Source organism: Mizuhopecten yessoensis, unplaced genomic scaffold (assembly GCF_002113885.1).
Source record: "Mizuhopecten yessoensis strain PY_sf001 unplaced genomic scaffold, ASM211388v2 scaffold11105, whole genome shotgun sequence".
Classification (NCBI taxonomy): Eukaryota; Metazoa; Mollusca; class Bivalvia; order Pectinida; family Pectinidae; genus Mizuhopecten; species Mizuhopecten yessoensis.
The window spans coordinates 226,286-242,628 of record NW_018408882.1 but is presented as its reverse complement, the minus strand read 5'-3'; the positions used below and the strand labels follow the sequence as shown (position 1 = coordinate 242,628).

At 39.8% G+C, this 16,343-nt stretch overlaps 1 protein-coding gene across 2 annotated transcripts in view; it reads right to left on the bottom strand.

Moving 5' to 3' along the window:
* The window catches only part of LOC110465911 (diacylglycerol kinase delta-like), a 142,302-nt gene that overhangs the window by 87,232 nt on the left and 38,727 nt on the right, over positions 1-16,343 (bottom strand). For both annotated transcript variants that reach the window (XM_021522069.1, XM_021522070.1), the window contains 3 exons: positions 11,198-11,242; positions 10,888-10,950; positions 8,055-8,135 (listed from right to left, as the gene is read on the bottom strand). In XM_021522069.1, the coding sequence (XP_021377744.1) occupies positions 8,055-8,135; positions 10,888-10,950; positions 11,198-11,242 (189 nt within the window). The remainder of the gene's footprint in view (positions 1-8,054; positions 8,136-10,887; positions 10,951-11,197; positions 11,243-16,343) is intronic.

The following is a 16,343-nucleotide window of genomic DNA, read 5'->3' as shown; positions in this document are numbered from 1 at the left end:
TGAACTTTGAACTGTCTCTGTGGAAGTCCAGTGGGGTCTTGGGACAAAGAAAGATCTACATAAAGGGGCGTGAACTTTGAACTGTCTCTGTGGAAGTCCAGTGGGGTCTTGGGACAAAGAAAGATCTACATAAAGGGGCGTGAACTTTGAACTGTCTCTGTGGAAGTCCAGTGGGGTCTTGGGACAAAGAAAGATCTACATAAAGGGGCGTGAACTTTGAACTGTCTCTGTGGAAGTCCAGTGGGGTCTTGGGACAAAGAAAGATCTACATAAAGGGGCATGAACTTTGAACTGTCTCTGTGGAAGTCCAGTGGGGTCTTGGGACAGAGAAAGTTCTACATAAAGGGGCGTGAACTTTGAACTGTCTCTATGGAAGTCCAGTGGGGTCTTGGGACAGAGAAAGTTCTATAGAAAGGGGAGTGAACTCTGAACACATGTCTGTGGTGCTGGAACCTATAAAACATGACAGGGGTAAAGAGCCTTGGCCATCATCCATCCTAACTCATAACCAGCATACACTGCTACATAGTTTGACCAGACCGATGTAAACCTAGCCAGTTCTTCATTATACTTCTCGCACATGCACTAGGTGTTTATATACATAAGTCTAATTTCCATGGACCATATTGATTGCTGGCAGTGATTAATAAATACCAATCAACCAACATGCAGCCAGATAACAACTGACACACAAACCAGTCTAGAGCTATCAACTGACCAGTAGAAAGCCTGGTTAAGCTATCAACTGACTTGTCTATATGACCCCTGGATAGTCAGGTATTGTTAGCCCCTGACCAAAAGGTGTTGTTCAGATATGAACTGACATTTGCAGTCTCATTTGCTTATTAACTGACCCACAGACAGTCTGATCAAGTTATCAACTGTACAACAGACAGTCTGTCCAGGTACTAACTGACCCACAGACAGTCTGATCACGTTATCAACTGCCCCACAGACAGTCTGATAAAGTTATCTACTGTACAACAGACAGTCTGATAAAGTTATCTACTGTACAAAAGACAGACTGATAAAGTTATCTACTGTACAACAGACAGTCTGACAAAGTTATCTACTGTACAACAGACAGTCTGTCCAGGTACTAACTGACCCACAGATAGTCTGATCAAATTATCAACTGTACAACAGACGGTCTGTCCAGGTACTAACTGACCCACAGACAGTCTGATCAAGTTATCAACTGTACATCAGACAGTCTGATCAATTCAAGTTATCAACTGTACAACAGACAGTCTTTCCAGGTACCAACTGACCCACAGACGGTCTGTCCAGGTACTAACTGCCCCACAGACGGTCTGTCCAGGTACTAACTGCCCCACAGACGGTCTGTCCAGGTACTAACTGCCCCACAGACGGTCTGTCCAGGTACTAACTGCCCCACAGACGGTCTGTCCAGGTACTAACTGCCCCACAGACGGTCTGTCCAGGTACTAACTGCCCCACAGACGGTCTGTCCAGGTACTAACTGACAGATAGTCTGATCAAATTATCAACTGTACACCAGACGGTCTGTCCAGGTACTAACTGACCCCCAGACAGTCTGATCAAGTTATCAACTGTACAACAGACAGTCTTTCCAGGTACCAACTGACCCACAGACGCTCTGTCCAGGTACTAACTGACCCACAGACACTCTGATCAAGTTATCAACTGCACAACAGAGTACAACAGACAGTCTGTCCAGGTACTAACTTGACCCACAGACGGTCTGTCCAGGTACTTACTGACCCACAGACAATATGATAAAGTTATCTACTGTACAACAGACAGTCTGTCTAGGTACTAACTGACCCACAGATAGTCTGATAAAATTACCAACTGTACAACAGACGGTCTGTCCAGGTATTAACTGACCCACAGACAGTCTGATCAACTTATCAACTGTACAACGGACAGTCTACTCCAGGTACTAACTGACCCACAGACAGTCTGTCCAGGTATTAACTAACCCACAGACAGTCTGATCAAGTTACCAACTGTACAACAGACAGTTTGTCCAGGTACTAACTGACCCACAGACAGCCTGATCAACTTATCAACTGTACAACAGACAGGCTACTCCAGGTACTAACTGACCCACAGACAGTCTAATCAAGTTATCTACTGTACAACAGACAGTCTGTGCAGGTACTAACTGACCCACAGACGGTCTGATCAAGTTATCTACTGTACAACAGACAGTCTTTCCAGGTACTAACTGACCCACAGACGGTCCGTCCAGGTACTAACTGACCCACAGACAGTCTGATCAACTTATCAACTGTACAACGGACAGTCTACTCCAGGTACTAACTGACCCACAGACAGTCTGCTCAAGTTATCTACTGTACAACAGACAGTCTGACAAAGTTATCTACTGTACAACAGACAGTCTTTCCAGGTACCAACTGACCCACAGACGGTCTGTCCAGGTACTTACTGACCCACAGACAGTCTGATCAAGTTACCAACTGTACAACAGACAGTCTGTCCAGGGACTAACTGACCCACAGACGGTCTGTCCAGGTACTTACTGACCCACAGACGGTCTGTCCAGGTACTAACTGACCCACAGACACTCTGATCAAGTTATCAACTGCACAACAGACAGTCTGATCAAGCCCACAGATAGTCTGATCAAATTATCAACTGTACACCAGACGGTCTGTCCAGGTACTAACTGACCCCCAGACAGTCTGTCCAGGTACTAACTGACCCACAGGCAGTCTGATCAAGTTATCTACTGTACAACAGACAGTCTGACAAAGTTATCTACTGTACAACAGACAGTCTTTCCAGGTACTAACTGACCCACAGACAGTCTGCTCAAGTTATCTACTGTACAACAGACAGTCTGACAAAGTTATCTACTGTACAACAGACAGTCTTTCCAGGTACTAACTGACCCACAGACAGTCTAATCAAGTTATCTACTGTACAACAGACAGTCTTTCTAGGTACTAACTGACCCCCAGACGGTCTGTCCAGATACTAACTGACCCACAGACAGTCTGATCAACTTATCAACTGTACAACAGACAGTCTACTCCAGGTACTAACTGACCCACAGACAGTCTGATCAAGTTATCAACTGTACAACAGACAGTCTGATCAAGTTATCTACTGTACAACAGACAGTCTTTCCAGGTACTAACTGACCCACAGACGGTCTGTCCAGGTACTTACTGACCCACAGACAATATGATAAAGTTATCTACTGTACAACAGACAGTCTGTCCAGGTACTAACTGACCCCCAGACAGTCTGATCAAGCTATCTACTGTACAACAGACAGTGTGTCCAGGTACTAACTGGCCCTCAGACAATCTGTCCAGGTACTAACGGACCCACAGACAGTCTGAACAAGTTACCAACTGTACAACAGACAGTCTAGTCCAGGTACTAACGTCTGATCAAGTTACCAACGGTCCAACAGACGGTTTGTCCAGGTACTAACTGGCCCACAGACAGTCTGATCAATTTATCTACTGTACAACAGACAGTCTTTCCAGGTACTAACTGACCCTCAGACAATCTGTCCAGGTACTAACTGACCCACAGACGGTCTGTCCAGGTACTAACTGACTTCAAGTTATCAACTGTACAACAGACAGTCTGTCCGGGTACTAACTGACCCACAGACAATCTGATCAAGCTACCAACTGTACAACAGACAGTTTGTCCAGGTACTAACTGACCCATAAGTTATCAACTGCACAACAGCCAGTCTGATCAAGTTATCAACTGTACATCAGACAGTCTGATCAATTCAAGTTATCACCTGTACAACAGACAGTCTGTCCGGGTACTAACTGACCCACAGACGGTATGTCCAGGTACTAACTGACCCATAAGTTATCAACTGCACAACAGACGGTCTGATCAAGTTATCAACTGTACATCAGACTGTCTGATCAATTCAAGTTATCTACTGTACAACAGACAGTCTGTCCGGGTACTAACTGACCCACAGACAGTCTATCAAGTTATCAACTGCACAACAGACAGTCTGATCAAGTTACCAACTGTACAGCAGACAGTCTGTCCAGGTACTAACCGACCCACAGACAGGCTGCCCAGGGACCTACTGACCCACAGACAATCTGATCAAGTTACCAACTGTACAACAGACAGTCTTTACAGGTACTAACTGACCCACAGACAATCTGATCAAGTTACCAACTACAGTCTTTCCAGGTACTAACTGACCCTCAGACAGTCTGTCCAGGTACTAACTGACCCACAGACAGTCTGTCCAGGTACTTACTGACCCACAGACAATCTGATCAAGTTACCAACTGTACAACAGACAGTCTGATCAATTCAAGTTATCAACTGTACAACACACAGTCTGTCCAGGTACTAACTGACCCACAGACAGTCTGATCAAGTTATCTACTGTGCAACAGACAGTCTGTCCAGGTACTAACTGACCAACAGACAGTCTGTCCAGGTACTTACTGACCCACAGACAGTCTGATCAAGTTATCAACTGTACAACAGACAGTCTGATCAAGTTATCTACTGTGCAACAGACAGTCTGTCCAGGTACTAACTGACCCACAGACAGTCTGTCCAGGTACTTACTGACCCACAGACAGTCTGATCAAGTTATCTACTGTACAACAGACAGTCTTTCCAGGTGCTTACTGACCCACAGACGGTCTGTCCAGGTACTAACTGACCCACAGACAGTCTGATCAAGTTACCAACTGTACAACAGACAGTCTATCCAGGTACTAACTGACCCACAGTCAGTCTGATCAAGTTACCAACTGTACAACAGACAGTCTGATCAAGTTATATACTGTACAACAGACAGTCTTTCCAGGGGCTTACTGACCCACAGACGGTCTGTCCAGGTACTAACTGGCCCACAGACGGTCTGTCCAGGTACTTACTGACCCACAGACAGTCTGATCAAGTTACCAACTGTACAACAGACAATCTGTCCAGGTACTAACTGACCCACAGTCAGTCTGATCAAGTTACCAACTGTACAACAGACAGTCTGGCCAGGTACTAACTGACCCACAGACAGTCTGATCAAGTTATCAACTGCACAACAGACAGTCTGATCAAGTTATCAACTGAACAACAGACAGTCTAGTCCAGGTACTAACTGACCCACAGACAGTCTGATCAAGTTATCAACTGACCCACAGACAGTCTGATCAAGTTATCAACTGTACAACAGACAGTCTAGTCAAGGTACTAACTGACCCACAGAAAGTCTGTCCAGGTACTAACTGACCCACAGACAGTCTGATCAACTTATCAACTGTACAACAGACAGTCTAGTCCAGGCACTAACTGACCCACAGACAGTCTAGTCCAGGTACTAACTGACCCACAGACAGTCTGATCAAGTTATCTACTGTACAACAGACAGTCTGTCCAGGTACTAACTGACCAATAGACAGTCTGTCCAGGTACTAACTGACTCATAGACTGCAGTCTGTCTAACTAACTAACCAATAGACAGTCTGTTCAGGTACTAAATATAACTGACCAATAGACATGTCTGTCCAGGTAAAAGCTGACCCCTAGACAGTCTGTCCATGTACAAACTGACCAATAGACAGTCTGTCCAGGTACTAACTGACCCATAGACTGCAGTCTGTCTATGTACAAACTAATCAATAGACAGTCTGTTCAGGTACTAAATATAACTGACTAATAGACACGTCTGTCCAGGTACAAGCTGACCCCTAGACAGTCTGTCCATGTACAAACTGACCAATAGACAGTCTGTCCAGGTACTAACTGACCCATAGACTGCAGTCTGTCTATGTACAAACTAACCAATAGACAGTCTGTTCAGGTACTAAATATAACTGACCCCTAGACAGTCTGTCCAGGTACAAACTGACCCCTAGACAGTCTGTCCAAGTACAAACTGATCCCTAGACAGTCTGTCCAGGTACTTAATAAACAGACCCCTAGACAGTTTGTCCAGGTACTAACTGACCCCTAGACTGCAGTTTGTCCAGGTACTAACTGACCCATAGACAGTCTGCCCAGGTACTAACTGACCAATAGACAGTCTGTCCAGGTACTAACTGACTTTTAGAAAGTTTGTCCCGGTTCTAACTGACCAATTGACAGTCTGTCCATGTACTAACTGACCAATAGACACTTTGTCCAGGTACTAACTGACCAATAAACAGTCTGTCCAGGTACTAACTGACCAATAAACAGTCTGTCCAGGTACTAACTGACCAATTGACAGTCTGTCCATGTACTAACTGACCAATATACACTTTATCCAGGTACTAACTGACCAATAAACAGTCTGTCCAGGTACTAACTGACCAATAAACAGTCTGTCCAGGTACTAACTGCCCATAGACAGTCTGTCCAGGTACTAACTGACCATAGACAGTCTGTCCAATTACTAACTGACCCATAGCCAGTCTGGTTAAGCTATCAATTGACCCCTAGACAGTCTGTCCAGGTACTAGCTGACCCATAGCAAGTCAGGTCAATCTATCAACTGACCCTTAGACTGTAGTCTGTCCAGGTACTAACTGTCCTGTAGACATTCTGGTCAAGCTATCAACTGACCCATACATAGTCTGTCCAGGTAGTACTAACTGACCTGTAGACATTCTGGTCAAGCTATCAGCTGACCCATATAGAGTCTGTCCAGGTACTAACTGACCTGTAGACATTCTGGTCAAGCTCTTAACACTGACCCATGCAGAGTCTGGTCAAGCTACTATATGACCCTGATCAGCCTACAGTCCTTTACATCACTCCCACACACACTGTGCAAACAGACCACAAACACCTTCCTATGTATCATAACAGCAGCTGAAACTACTGTTAGGGATATTGATATCACCCCACTATGGCACTACTTCCATTTCCAAACTGCACTGTTCAACAAACAGGGCACCTCATCCAATCAGTGGACGCTTTTCTAGTTTCCAAGGTTGGTAAATTCAGACAAATTCTGTCTCCCCATCAAACTGTTCAATACAAAACAGAGGCGAGATTTCCCAGATTGTAACACCAGTTTATTACTCCTGGGAGCTTGTATTGATCAGATGGGGCAAAGCAAGCTGTCACAACTTTAGCCCAATGTAGGTCAGACACTGGGCCAATATTTATAGCCCCTTATCTTTATTACAAAATCAAAGATCACCATGTTATCTGACATTCCTGATAATCTCCATACAGACCTCATCCATACAGAATGAAAACATTGAGGAAAATAACAAAAGAGTTAATCCTTGATTCATTTTCGTTATTTTTTGTCCCCCTATTTATTCTTACTCAACAGCCATACTGTTTTCGATTGCACTAAAAGTATTGAGTGTTTTGTTGATACCAAAATTTAGCATAACACTCTTGCATTTTATCTTCATGTACTGTAGTTCTCAGTAATCAAGCTTTATACACACAAACCAGATATATCAAAATAGGTTTTGATTTGTAACATCATGCCTTAAAATCAATATCAACAAATGATAAGCTTAAAAACTTGTAAAATTTGACAGTACAATTGTATTTGGTGTTTTCTTTTTTCAAAATATCTGCTGCAAAATTGTACACAGTTTAACCTTTCTGGTGTTTAAAGGGAAACAACTCCTCTTTGCAGTCAGTTCATATAACTTTTAAAATTGAAATAAATTTCAACAAAAATCTAAATAGATGGTGTTATCAAGGGGAAATAACTCTTCCCTGCTTGCAAAGAATGTGAAAGTGTAAAATTCCACAAATTGATATCACTTATTATACTAAGGATTATATCCGTTAACAAAAGTAACTTACCAAAACCTAATGTACAAATTAAGAAAAGGAAATTTCCTTTTAAAAATCTGATTTGCTACTGAAGACGTCAAAAACAAATTCATTGGTTTCTAAATAAACTTTTCAAAAATGTTTTTTAAAAAATTGTTTGCTTTGTAGGTAGTCAAAATTTCCTTCGAGTACATTTCATTAGATTTGGAATATTTTTTTTCAAACTTAATCAGAATTCAAAATTGTACATGAATTTTATCAATAACACTTTCATTAATCAGAATTTTACAATTTGAAACAGAACAAACCTGAAAGCTGTGGTTGATATTTTTTGTACTGCATTCTGCTACACTCAGGTCTGTCAATTCTATTTCATCGTAGATCACAGACTGCAAAGGAAATAATGGTTGGTAATAATACAACAAAGAAAGGCAAAGTCAGCAATCCTTAAAACACCACCTGCGGACAAATTTTGTAACCAAAATTAACAAAGGTATATAACTGCAAATAGTGGAGCTAGAGACCAAAAATTTCAAAACAGGATTGTTCCATCCCAACAGGTAACAAAAAGTAACGTATTTTTATAGACATTGATAAATCAAATTTTCCAATTTTCAGTATTCAAAACTGTGGGTTAGTGTGATTCAATACAAGAGGCCCAGAGGGCCTGTATCGCTCACCTGGATATCTAAGCAATCATGGCAAAATATTCTCCAAATGAGATCCAAGGGAATATGCCAGACCCCAAGGCCAATCCTTGTAGCATATCTGTATTTGATATTTTTATGCCCAGCAATTTTATGTATGGTTATGGGGTAGGGATCTCAACTGTTTCCAAGCTGTGACTCAGAAACTAGGTCCCTACGGTTGTGGCCAGACCCCAGGATCAATTCTAATATCATGACTGCATTTGTCTCTTTTTGCCAAGCGTTTGTATATATAGTTTTGGGTTGGGGATCTCAACCGTTTCCAAATTATGACCCAGGGGTTAAGTCTGCAAGGGTGGGGCAGACCCTGGGGTCAATTCTAATATCATGACCGATTCGTTTCTTTATGTCCAACAATTGTATATATAGTTTTGGGTTGGGGATCTCAACCGTTTCAAAATTATGACCCAGGGGTTAAGTCTGCAAGGGTGGGGCAGACCCTGGGGTCAATTCTAATGTCATGACTGCATTCGTTTCTTTATGCCCAACAATTGTATATATAGTTTTGGGGTGGGTATCTTAACCGTTTCAAAGTTATATACGACCCAGGGGTTAAGTCTCCAAGGGTGGGGCCAGACCCTAGAGCCATCCTGGAAGCTAATGTGCATTACTCTCTTTATACTCAGCAATTATATATATGGTTATATGGTGGGGATCTCAACCATTTCCAAGTAATATATATTTTTTGGCCCCACCCCTTAGCCCGGGGGGTCAGCCCCACCATTTGTACAATGTTGAATTCCTGCCTCCCATGAATGCTTCCGACCAAATATGATCAATATCCATGGTATAGTTCTACGGAAGAAGTCGTTTATAGCAATATAGCCAAATTGCCCCCTTTTGGCCCAGCCCTCAGCCCCCTGGGGGGTCAGCCCCACCATTTGTACAAAATTGAATCCCCACCACCTAGGGATGCTTCAAGTCAAATATGGTTGATATCTATCACTTAGTTCCAGAGAAGAAGTCGCTTAAGTTAATATAGCTAAATAACCAGTTTTGGCCCCGCCCCTCAGCCGCCACGGGGGTCAGCCACACCATTTGTACAATTTTGAATCCCATGAATGCTTCTGATTAAATATGATTGATATCCAGTGCATAGTTCTACAGAAGAAGTCGTTTGTAGCAATATAGCCAAAATGCCCCATTTTGGCCCCGCCCCTCAGCCCCCTGGGGGGTCAGCCCCACCATTTGTACAAAATTGAATCCCCACCACCTAGGGATGCTTCCAGTCAAATATGGTTGATATCCATCTCTTAGTTCCAGAGGAGATGTCGCTTAAAGCAATATAGCCAACTTGCCCCCTTTTGGCCCCGCCCCTCAGCCCCCTGGGGCGTCAGCCCCACCATTCGTAAAATTTTGAATCCCCCCCCCCTAGGGATTCTTCCAGTCAAATTTAGTTAAATTCCAATCAGTGGTTAAGAAGAAGAAGTCGTTTAAAGAAAATTGTTGACGGACGGACGGACGACGGCAGACGACACGGTATGGCCTAAGCTCACCTTGGTCCTTCGGACCCGGTGAGCTAATAGGGTAAGTGTAAGACTGAACTAACAATACTTGTGGTTCACTGTTTCAACCGATAAGGAAAATCTTATCCTCATTGATCTTGTTCATGTGTATGCTGATGTACTTTGTGCAATAATAAAGAATTGAACTTTGTTTCACTTCGTTTTTTATTATTTTATTCCAAATAGTCTACATGTTCATGTTCAGTTTTAATTTACTTCAAAACTATTATTGGTCATCCATTTTAAACGGATTATTCCAATGTATTCTTTAAATTTATTGATTTCTATTTTATTTACAATATTTACGTACCACATATATATACTGTACAATACAAACTCAACACATGCCGATTCTGTGATACCCAAAACCAAAATGGCGGACCAGGATGTCCAGTCTGGGCTTGTGACAGGTAAAACCCAGGCTTGTATCTAGTGATAAGCCCCCCCCCCCCCTACTTTTGACATGTTGTCATACACAGCCACTTGGGTTAATCATCAGTAAAATATGGTAAATTAGATACATACAGTATTTGCCAACCTTTCAGATCTGGGTGACCTATCTCTGACCAAAATATATCTAAAGATGCTCATATTTAATAAAGCGTCAATAGTGTCTTCTATGCAATTAATTGATTGAATTTGATAAAAAAAAATATTCATTTGTCAAAAAAGTTAAAAATTATAGTGAAAAAACAGAGGTTTCCCTCTAAAACAGAGACACTTTACTAATAGTTTGAAATAAATGTGATCCTGGAGTATCTGTCAAAAACTAGTAGTCCAGTACAGTGTATAATGATGTTTGTTTTCAACATAAGCTTGAACATCGTATACCACATAATAATAATCTATCTGAATGATATTCCAAATGATTGCCCAAATAGAGAAAACATTCCATTTTACCACGTAAACTGAGTCTAGAAAATATGTACCTTGGTATCTTTTGCATAGTAGAGTCGCCTCCCCTTCAACTTGAAATATCGTCTTTTCCATCTCTGTAAGGGAAAAAGACAAATTCATCATTCACAACTACCGTAGTACCCTACAAAGGTGTTCTTTTATAAAGCCATCTAACAATAGAGTTAGTCAGGACAAAGTTCACGCAGCAAAAATTAGATGTTTTACAGTTCTTAAAATTAATAGAATCTTAAAATTTAATTTGATATCAATAATTTCTATAAAGAGAATATAAGTGAATTTATTTGTTGGTGTTATTTTATTGGGAAATAAAGTTAAACTCACCTGAAAATTGGTTTGTTTCATGAGGTAGCCTTCTTTGGTAGACGCCTGGAATGAAAACAAAACATGTAAATGTTGGCAAGTTTTTTCCTACTTAATAATTGCATTCATTAATATTCAGCTGATTAAGAACATTTTTAATGACATAAACATTTTAAAAAAATAAAAATAATACCGGATAATTAATTAAGTTGGGAAAAACTTTTCATTTCCATTACGAATGGCATTGATACACAGGTACGAAATCTCACTCCACTAACTTCAATAGCAATTTATAGACCTGGGGAAGTTTACCATGATTTTTACACAAACACATTATTCTGACATTCATTAATTAAAGAAGTACTGTAAAATAAGATATTTTTGTGGGACCCAAATTTCGTGGTTTCCCGAAAAAAACTACAATTTCGTTGGTACGTCAATTTGTGGATTACGAGTATCTGTCAAACTTGTAGTTAGTTCATGGACCTATGATTTCGTGGGTGAAGACAACCCTTCAAATCAATGAAACCCATGGAAATTGGTGATTTCACAGTATCTTTATATACATATAGATACTATGAAGTGAGGATATATATGTATATAAGGATACTGTGAAATGAGGATATTTATGTATATAAAGATACTGCGAAATGAGGATATATGTATATAAAGACACGGTGAAATGAGGATATATGTATATAAAGATACTGCGAAATGAGGATCTGTATGTATATAAAGATACTGCGAAATGAGGATCTGTATGTATATAAAGATATTGTGAAATGAGGATATATATGTATATATATCCTCATTTAACAGTGTCTTTATATACATATATATCATCATTTCACAGTATCTATATATACATATAGATCCTCATTTGACAGTATCTTTATATCCATATAGATCCTCATTTCACAGTGTCTTTATATACATATAGATCCTATGAAATAAGGATTTATATGTATATAAAGACACGGTGAAATGAGGATATATGTATATAAAGACACGGTGAAATGAGGATATTTATGTATATAAGGATACTGTGAAATGAAGATCTATATGTATATAAAGACACGGTGAAATGAGGATATATATACATATATATCCTCATTTCGCAGTATCTTTATATACATATAGATCCTCATTTCACAGTATCTATATATACATATAGATCCTTATTTCATAGTATCTTTATATACATATATATCCTCATTTCGCAGTATCGTTATATACATATATATCCTCATTTCACAGTTTCTATATATACATATATATCCTCATTTCACAGTGTCTTTATATACATATATAACCTCATTTCACAGTATCTTTATATACATATATATCCTCATTTCACAGTGTCTTTATATACATATAGATCCTCATTTCATAGTATCTATATATACATATATATCCTCATTTCGCAGTATCTTTATATACATACAGATCCTCATTTCGCAGTATCTTTATATACATATATATCCTCATTTCACAGTATCTATATATACATATATATCCTCATTTCGCAGTATCTATATATACATATATATCCTCATTTCGCAGTATCGTTATATACATATATATCCTCATTTCACAGTATCTTTATATACATATATATCCTCATTTCACAGTAATTTAAAAACATATATATCCTCATTTCACAGTATCTTTATATACATATAGATCCTCATTTCATAGTATCTATATATACATATATATCCTCATTTCACAGTATCTATATATACATATAGATCCTCATTTCACAGTGTCTTTATATACATATATAACCTCATTTCACAGTATCTTTATATATATATATATCCTCATTTCACAGTAATTTAAAAACATATATATCCTCATTTCAAAGTATCTTTATATACATATAGATCCTCATTTCATAGTATCTATATATACATATATATCCTCATTTCGCAGTATCGTTATATACATATATATCCTCATTTCATAGTATCTTTATATACATATATATCCTCATTTCACAGTTTCTATATATACATATATATCCTCATTTCACAGTATCTATATATACATATAGATCCTCATTTCACAGTATCTATATATACATATAGATCCTCATTTCACAGTATCTATATATACATATATATCCTCATTTCGCAGTATCGTTATATACATATATATCCTCATTTCACAGTAGCTTTTTATACATATATATCCTCATTTCGCAGTATCCTTATATACATATATATCCTCATTTCGCAGTATCGTTATATACATATATATCCTCATTTCATAGTATCTTTATATACATATATATCCTCATTTCACAGTTTCTATATATACATATATATCCTCATTTCACAGTGTCTTTATATACATATAGATCCTCATTTCACAGTGCCTTTATATACATATAGATCCTCATTTCACAGTGCCTTTATATACATATAGATCCTCATTTCACAGTGCCTTTATATACATATAGATCCTCATTTCACAGTGCCTTTATATACATATAGATCCTCATTTCACAGTGCCTTTATATACATATAGATCCTCATTTCACAGTATCTTTATATACATATATAACCTCATTTCACAGTATCTTTATATACATATATAACCTCATTTCAAAATGTGCTTCACATCCCAGCTAGTAAAAATAATAGCGAGAGAATTTACATTCCAAGATGCTAATTACATTTGGAATAGTTTATTGTCAAATGTGAAAAATAGTAAAAGTCTATTGTTAAGGACATGTGTCAAATGTGCGTTTTGCTACTGGTTGTGGAGACTTGAGAAAGCTAAAACGATGTTAATATCAGGACACCTCAGTTGTTCAGAACACTAGGAAGAGCCCTCTCCACTTTGGAGATTACTAACTGAAGTTTCCACGTTCAAAATTACTAGATCATAAATTAATCCTACAAGTTGTATATATATTGGAAGTCAGCATAACATAGTACACATGAGCTGCAGACCACAGGCATACCAACAAAAATCTTTGCTCACAAGAATGGCCTACCGTGTCATTTTCTATTTGATGTAAAAACTATGAATTTACAACTGAATGCAGTTTCCGAGAGTTTTTGAAAGCAGATGAAATTAACTACTTTTGATCTTTTTGTTTGTGTTTTATGTCCTATTAACAGCTATGGTCATTTCAGGACGTGCCAGGTTTTGGTGGTGGAGGAAAGCCGGAGTTCCCGGAGAAAAACCACCGAATCCGCGACCCAGAGGTGGAAGCTAGTGGTAGCAGCTAGAATGTCAGACGCCTTAACCACCTGGCCATCGCGACCCAGTGGTGGATGGCTAGTGGTAGCAGAATGTCAGAAGCCTTAACCACTTGGCCACTGCGGCCCAGTGGTGGATGGCTAGTGGTAGCAGAATGTCAGAAGCCTTAACCACTTGGCCACTGCGGCCCAGTGGTGGATGGCTAGTGGTAGCAGAATGCCAGAAGCCTTAACCACTTGGCCACCGCGGCCCAGTGGTGGATGGCAAGTGGTAGCAGAATGCCAGACGCCTTAACCACTTGGCCACCGCGGCTCAGTGGTGGATGGCTAGTGGTAGCAGAATGTCAGAAGCCTTAACCACTTGGCCCCTGCGGCCCAGTGGTGGATGGCTAGTGGTAGCAGAATGGCAGACGCCTTAACCACTTGGCCACCGCGGCCCAGTGGGGGATGGCTAGTGGTAGCAGAATGCCAGACGCCTTAACCACTTGGCCACCGCGGCCCCTACCCTTTTTGGGAACCTGGCAATGGGTTGCCTTATGCTGTCCACCCTAAAATATCTTTGCTAAAGTCAGATGAAGTAGAACAAGCAAGATCCTAATACTGTACATGGACACAAAGAGAATGGGCATGGTCTCCGGTAAAGTGATGTGATAGCTATATAGCAGGCTTCTATACTAAGCCATGCTAACAATGAATCATAACTTCATCACACAAATCTCTCCCAGTGTTCTGGTAACCAAAGTTTGGCCTTTACTTAACAATAAGGTAGAGAGATATAAAACAGGAATTTAACTACTCAGAAACTGTAAGCAAGGTCCTGTGTTAAGACACTATGAATTAGATGCTGCACATAAAAACCACATATATACATAGCTAGCAAGGCCCTGTGTTAAATCACTTTGACACAGCAGGTCCATGTAGCAAGGCACTGTATTGAGTCACTATCAACTCGATACTAACAGATGAACCACACATATCTAGCAAGGCCCTGTGTTAAGTAAACTAGATACTAGAGACAGGAACCACAGATAAACAAGTTAAAGCTAGCAAGGCCCTGTGTTACATCAGTTTGAGCTAGATGCTGAACAAAGGAACTACCCATATCTAGCAAGGCCCTGTGTTAAGCCAATCAGTGTAGATACTGGACACAGGAACCACACATATCTAGCAAGGCCCTGTGTAAAGTCAGTTTGAACTTGACACTGCACAGAGGAACCACACATATATCTAGCTCTGTGACCTGTGTGTTAAGTCCGTTTGAATTAGACCTTGACAGAGAAACCACACACATTAAGCAAGGCCCTGTGTGTTAAGTCAGTTTAAACTAGATACGGGACACAGAAACAACACATATCTTGCAAGGCCCTGTGTTAATCCCCTATGAACTATATAGCTAGCTACTGGACACAGAAACAACACATATCTTGCAAGGCCCTGTCTAAATTAAATCCCCTTATGAACTAAATATATACTGGACACAGAAACAACAAATATCTTGCAAAGCTCTGTGTTAATCCCCATGAACTAGAAACTGGACACGGAAACCACACATTAATAAAACTACCGAGGCTATTTGTTAAGTCCCTATATGAACAAGATACAGGAACCACAGGGTAGCATGGCCGTGTTGAATGTCCCCATCACCTGATCATGTGAGCGTAATTATTAGGCCGATTCCCTGCGTAAACAAGGCAGCCATCCCTCCCATTTTCACAAAGGTTATGATTTACAAGTGTCCTCAACAGCTGGCAAAGTATAGTACAAAGGGAGACAATTATACTGGTTGATAAGTTGCATACAATATGAATGACATTTCTGGATCTAGTTAACAATTTCAGCCCAATCCCTCAATTACAGGCTATTTCTGTTTCATTATAGCCAAATTTCTTCATATTTCCTAATTGCATGAACAGTATGTAATTTTATAAAACAGGAAACAGTTACTTTTACCCTAA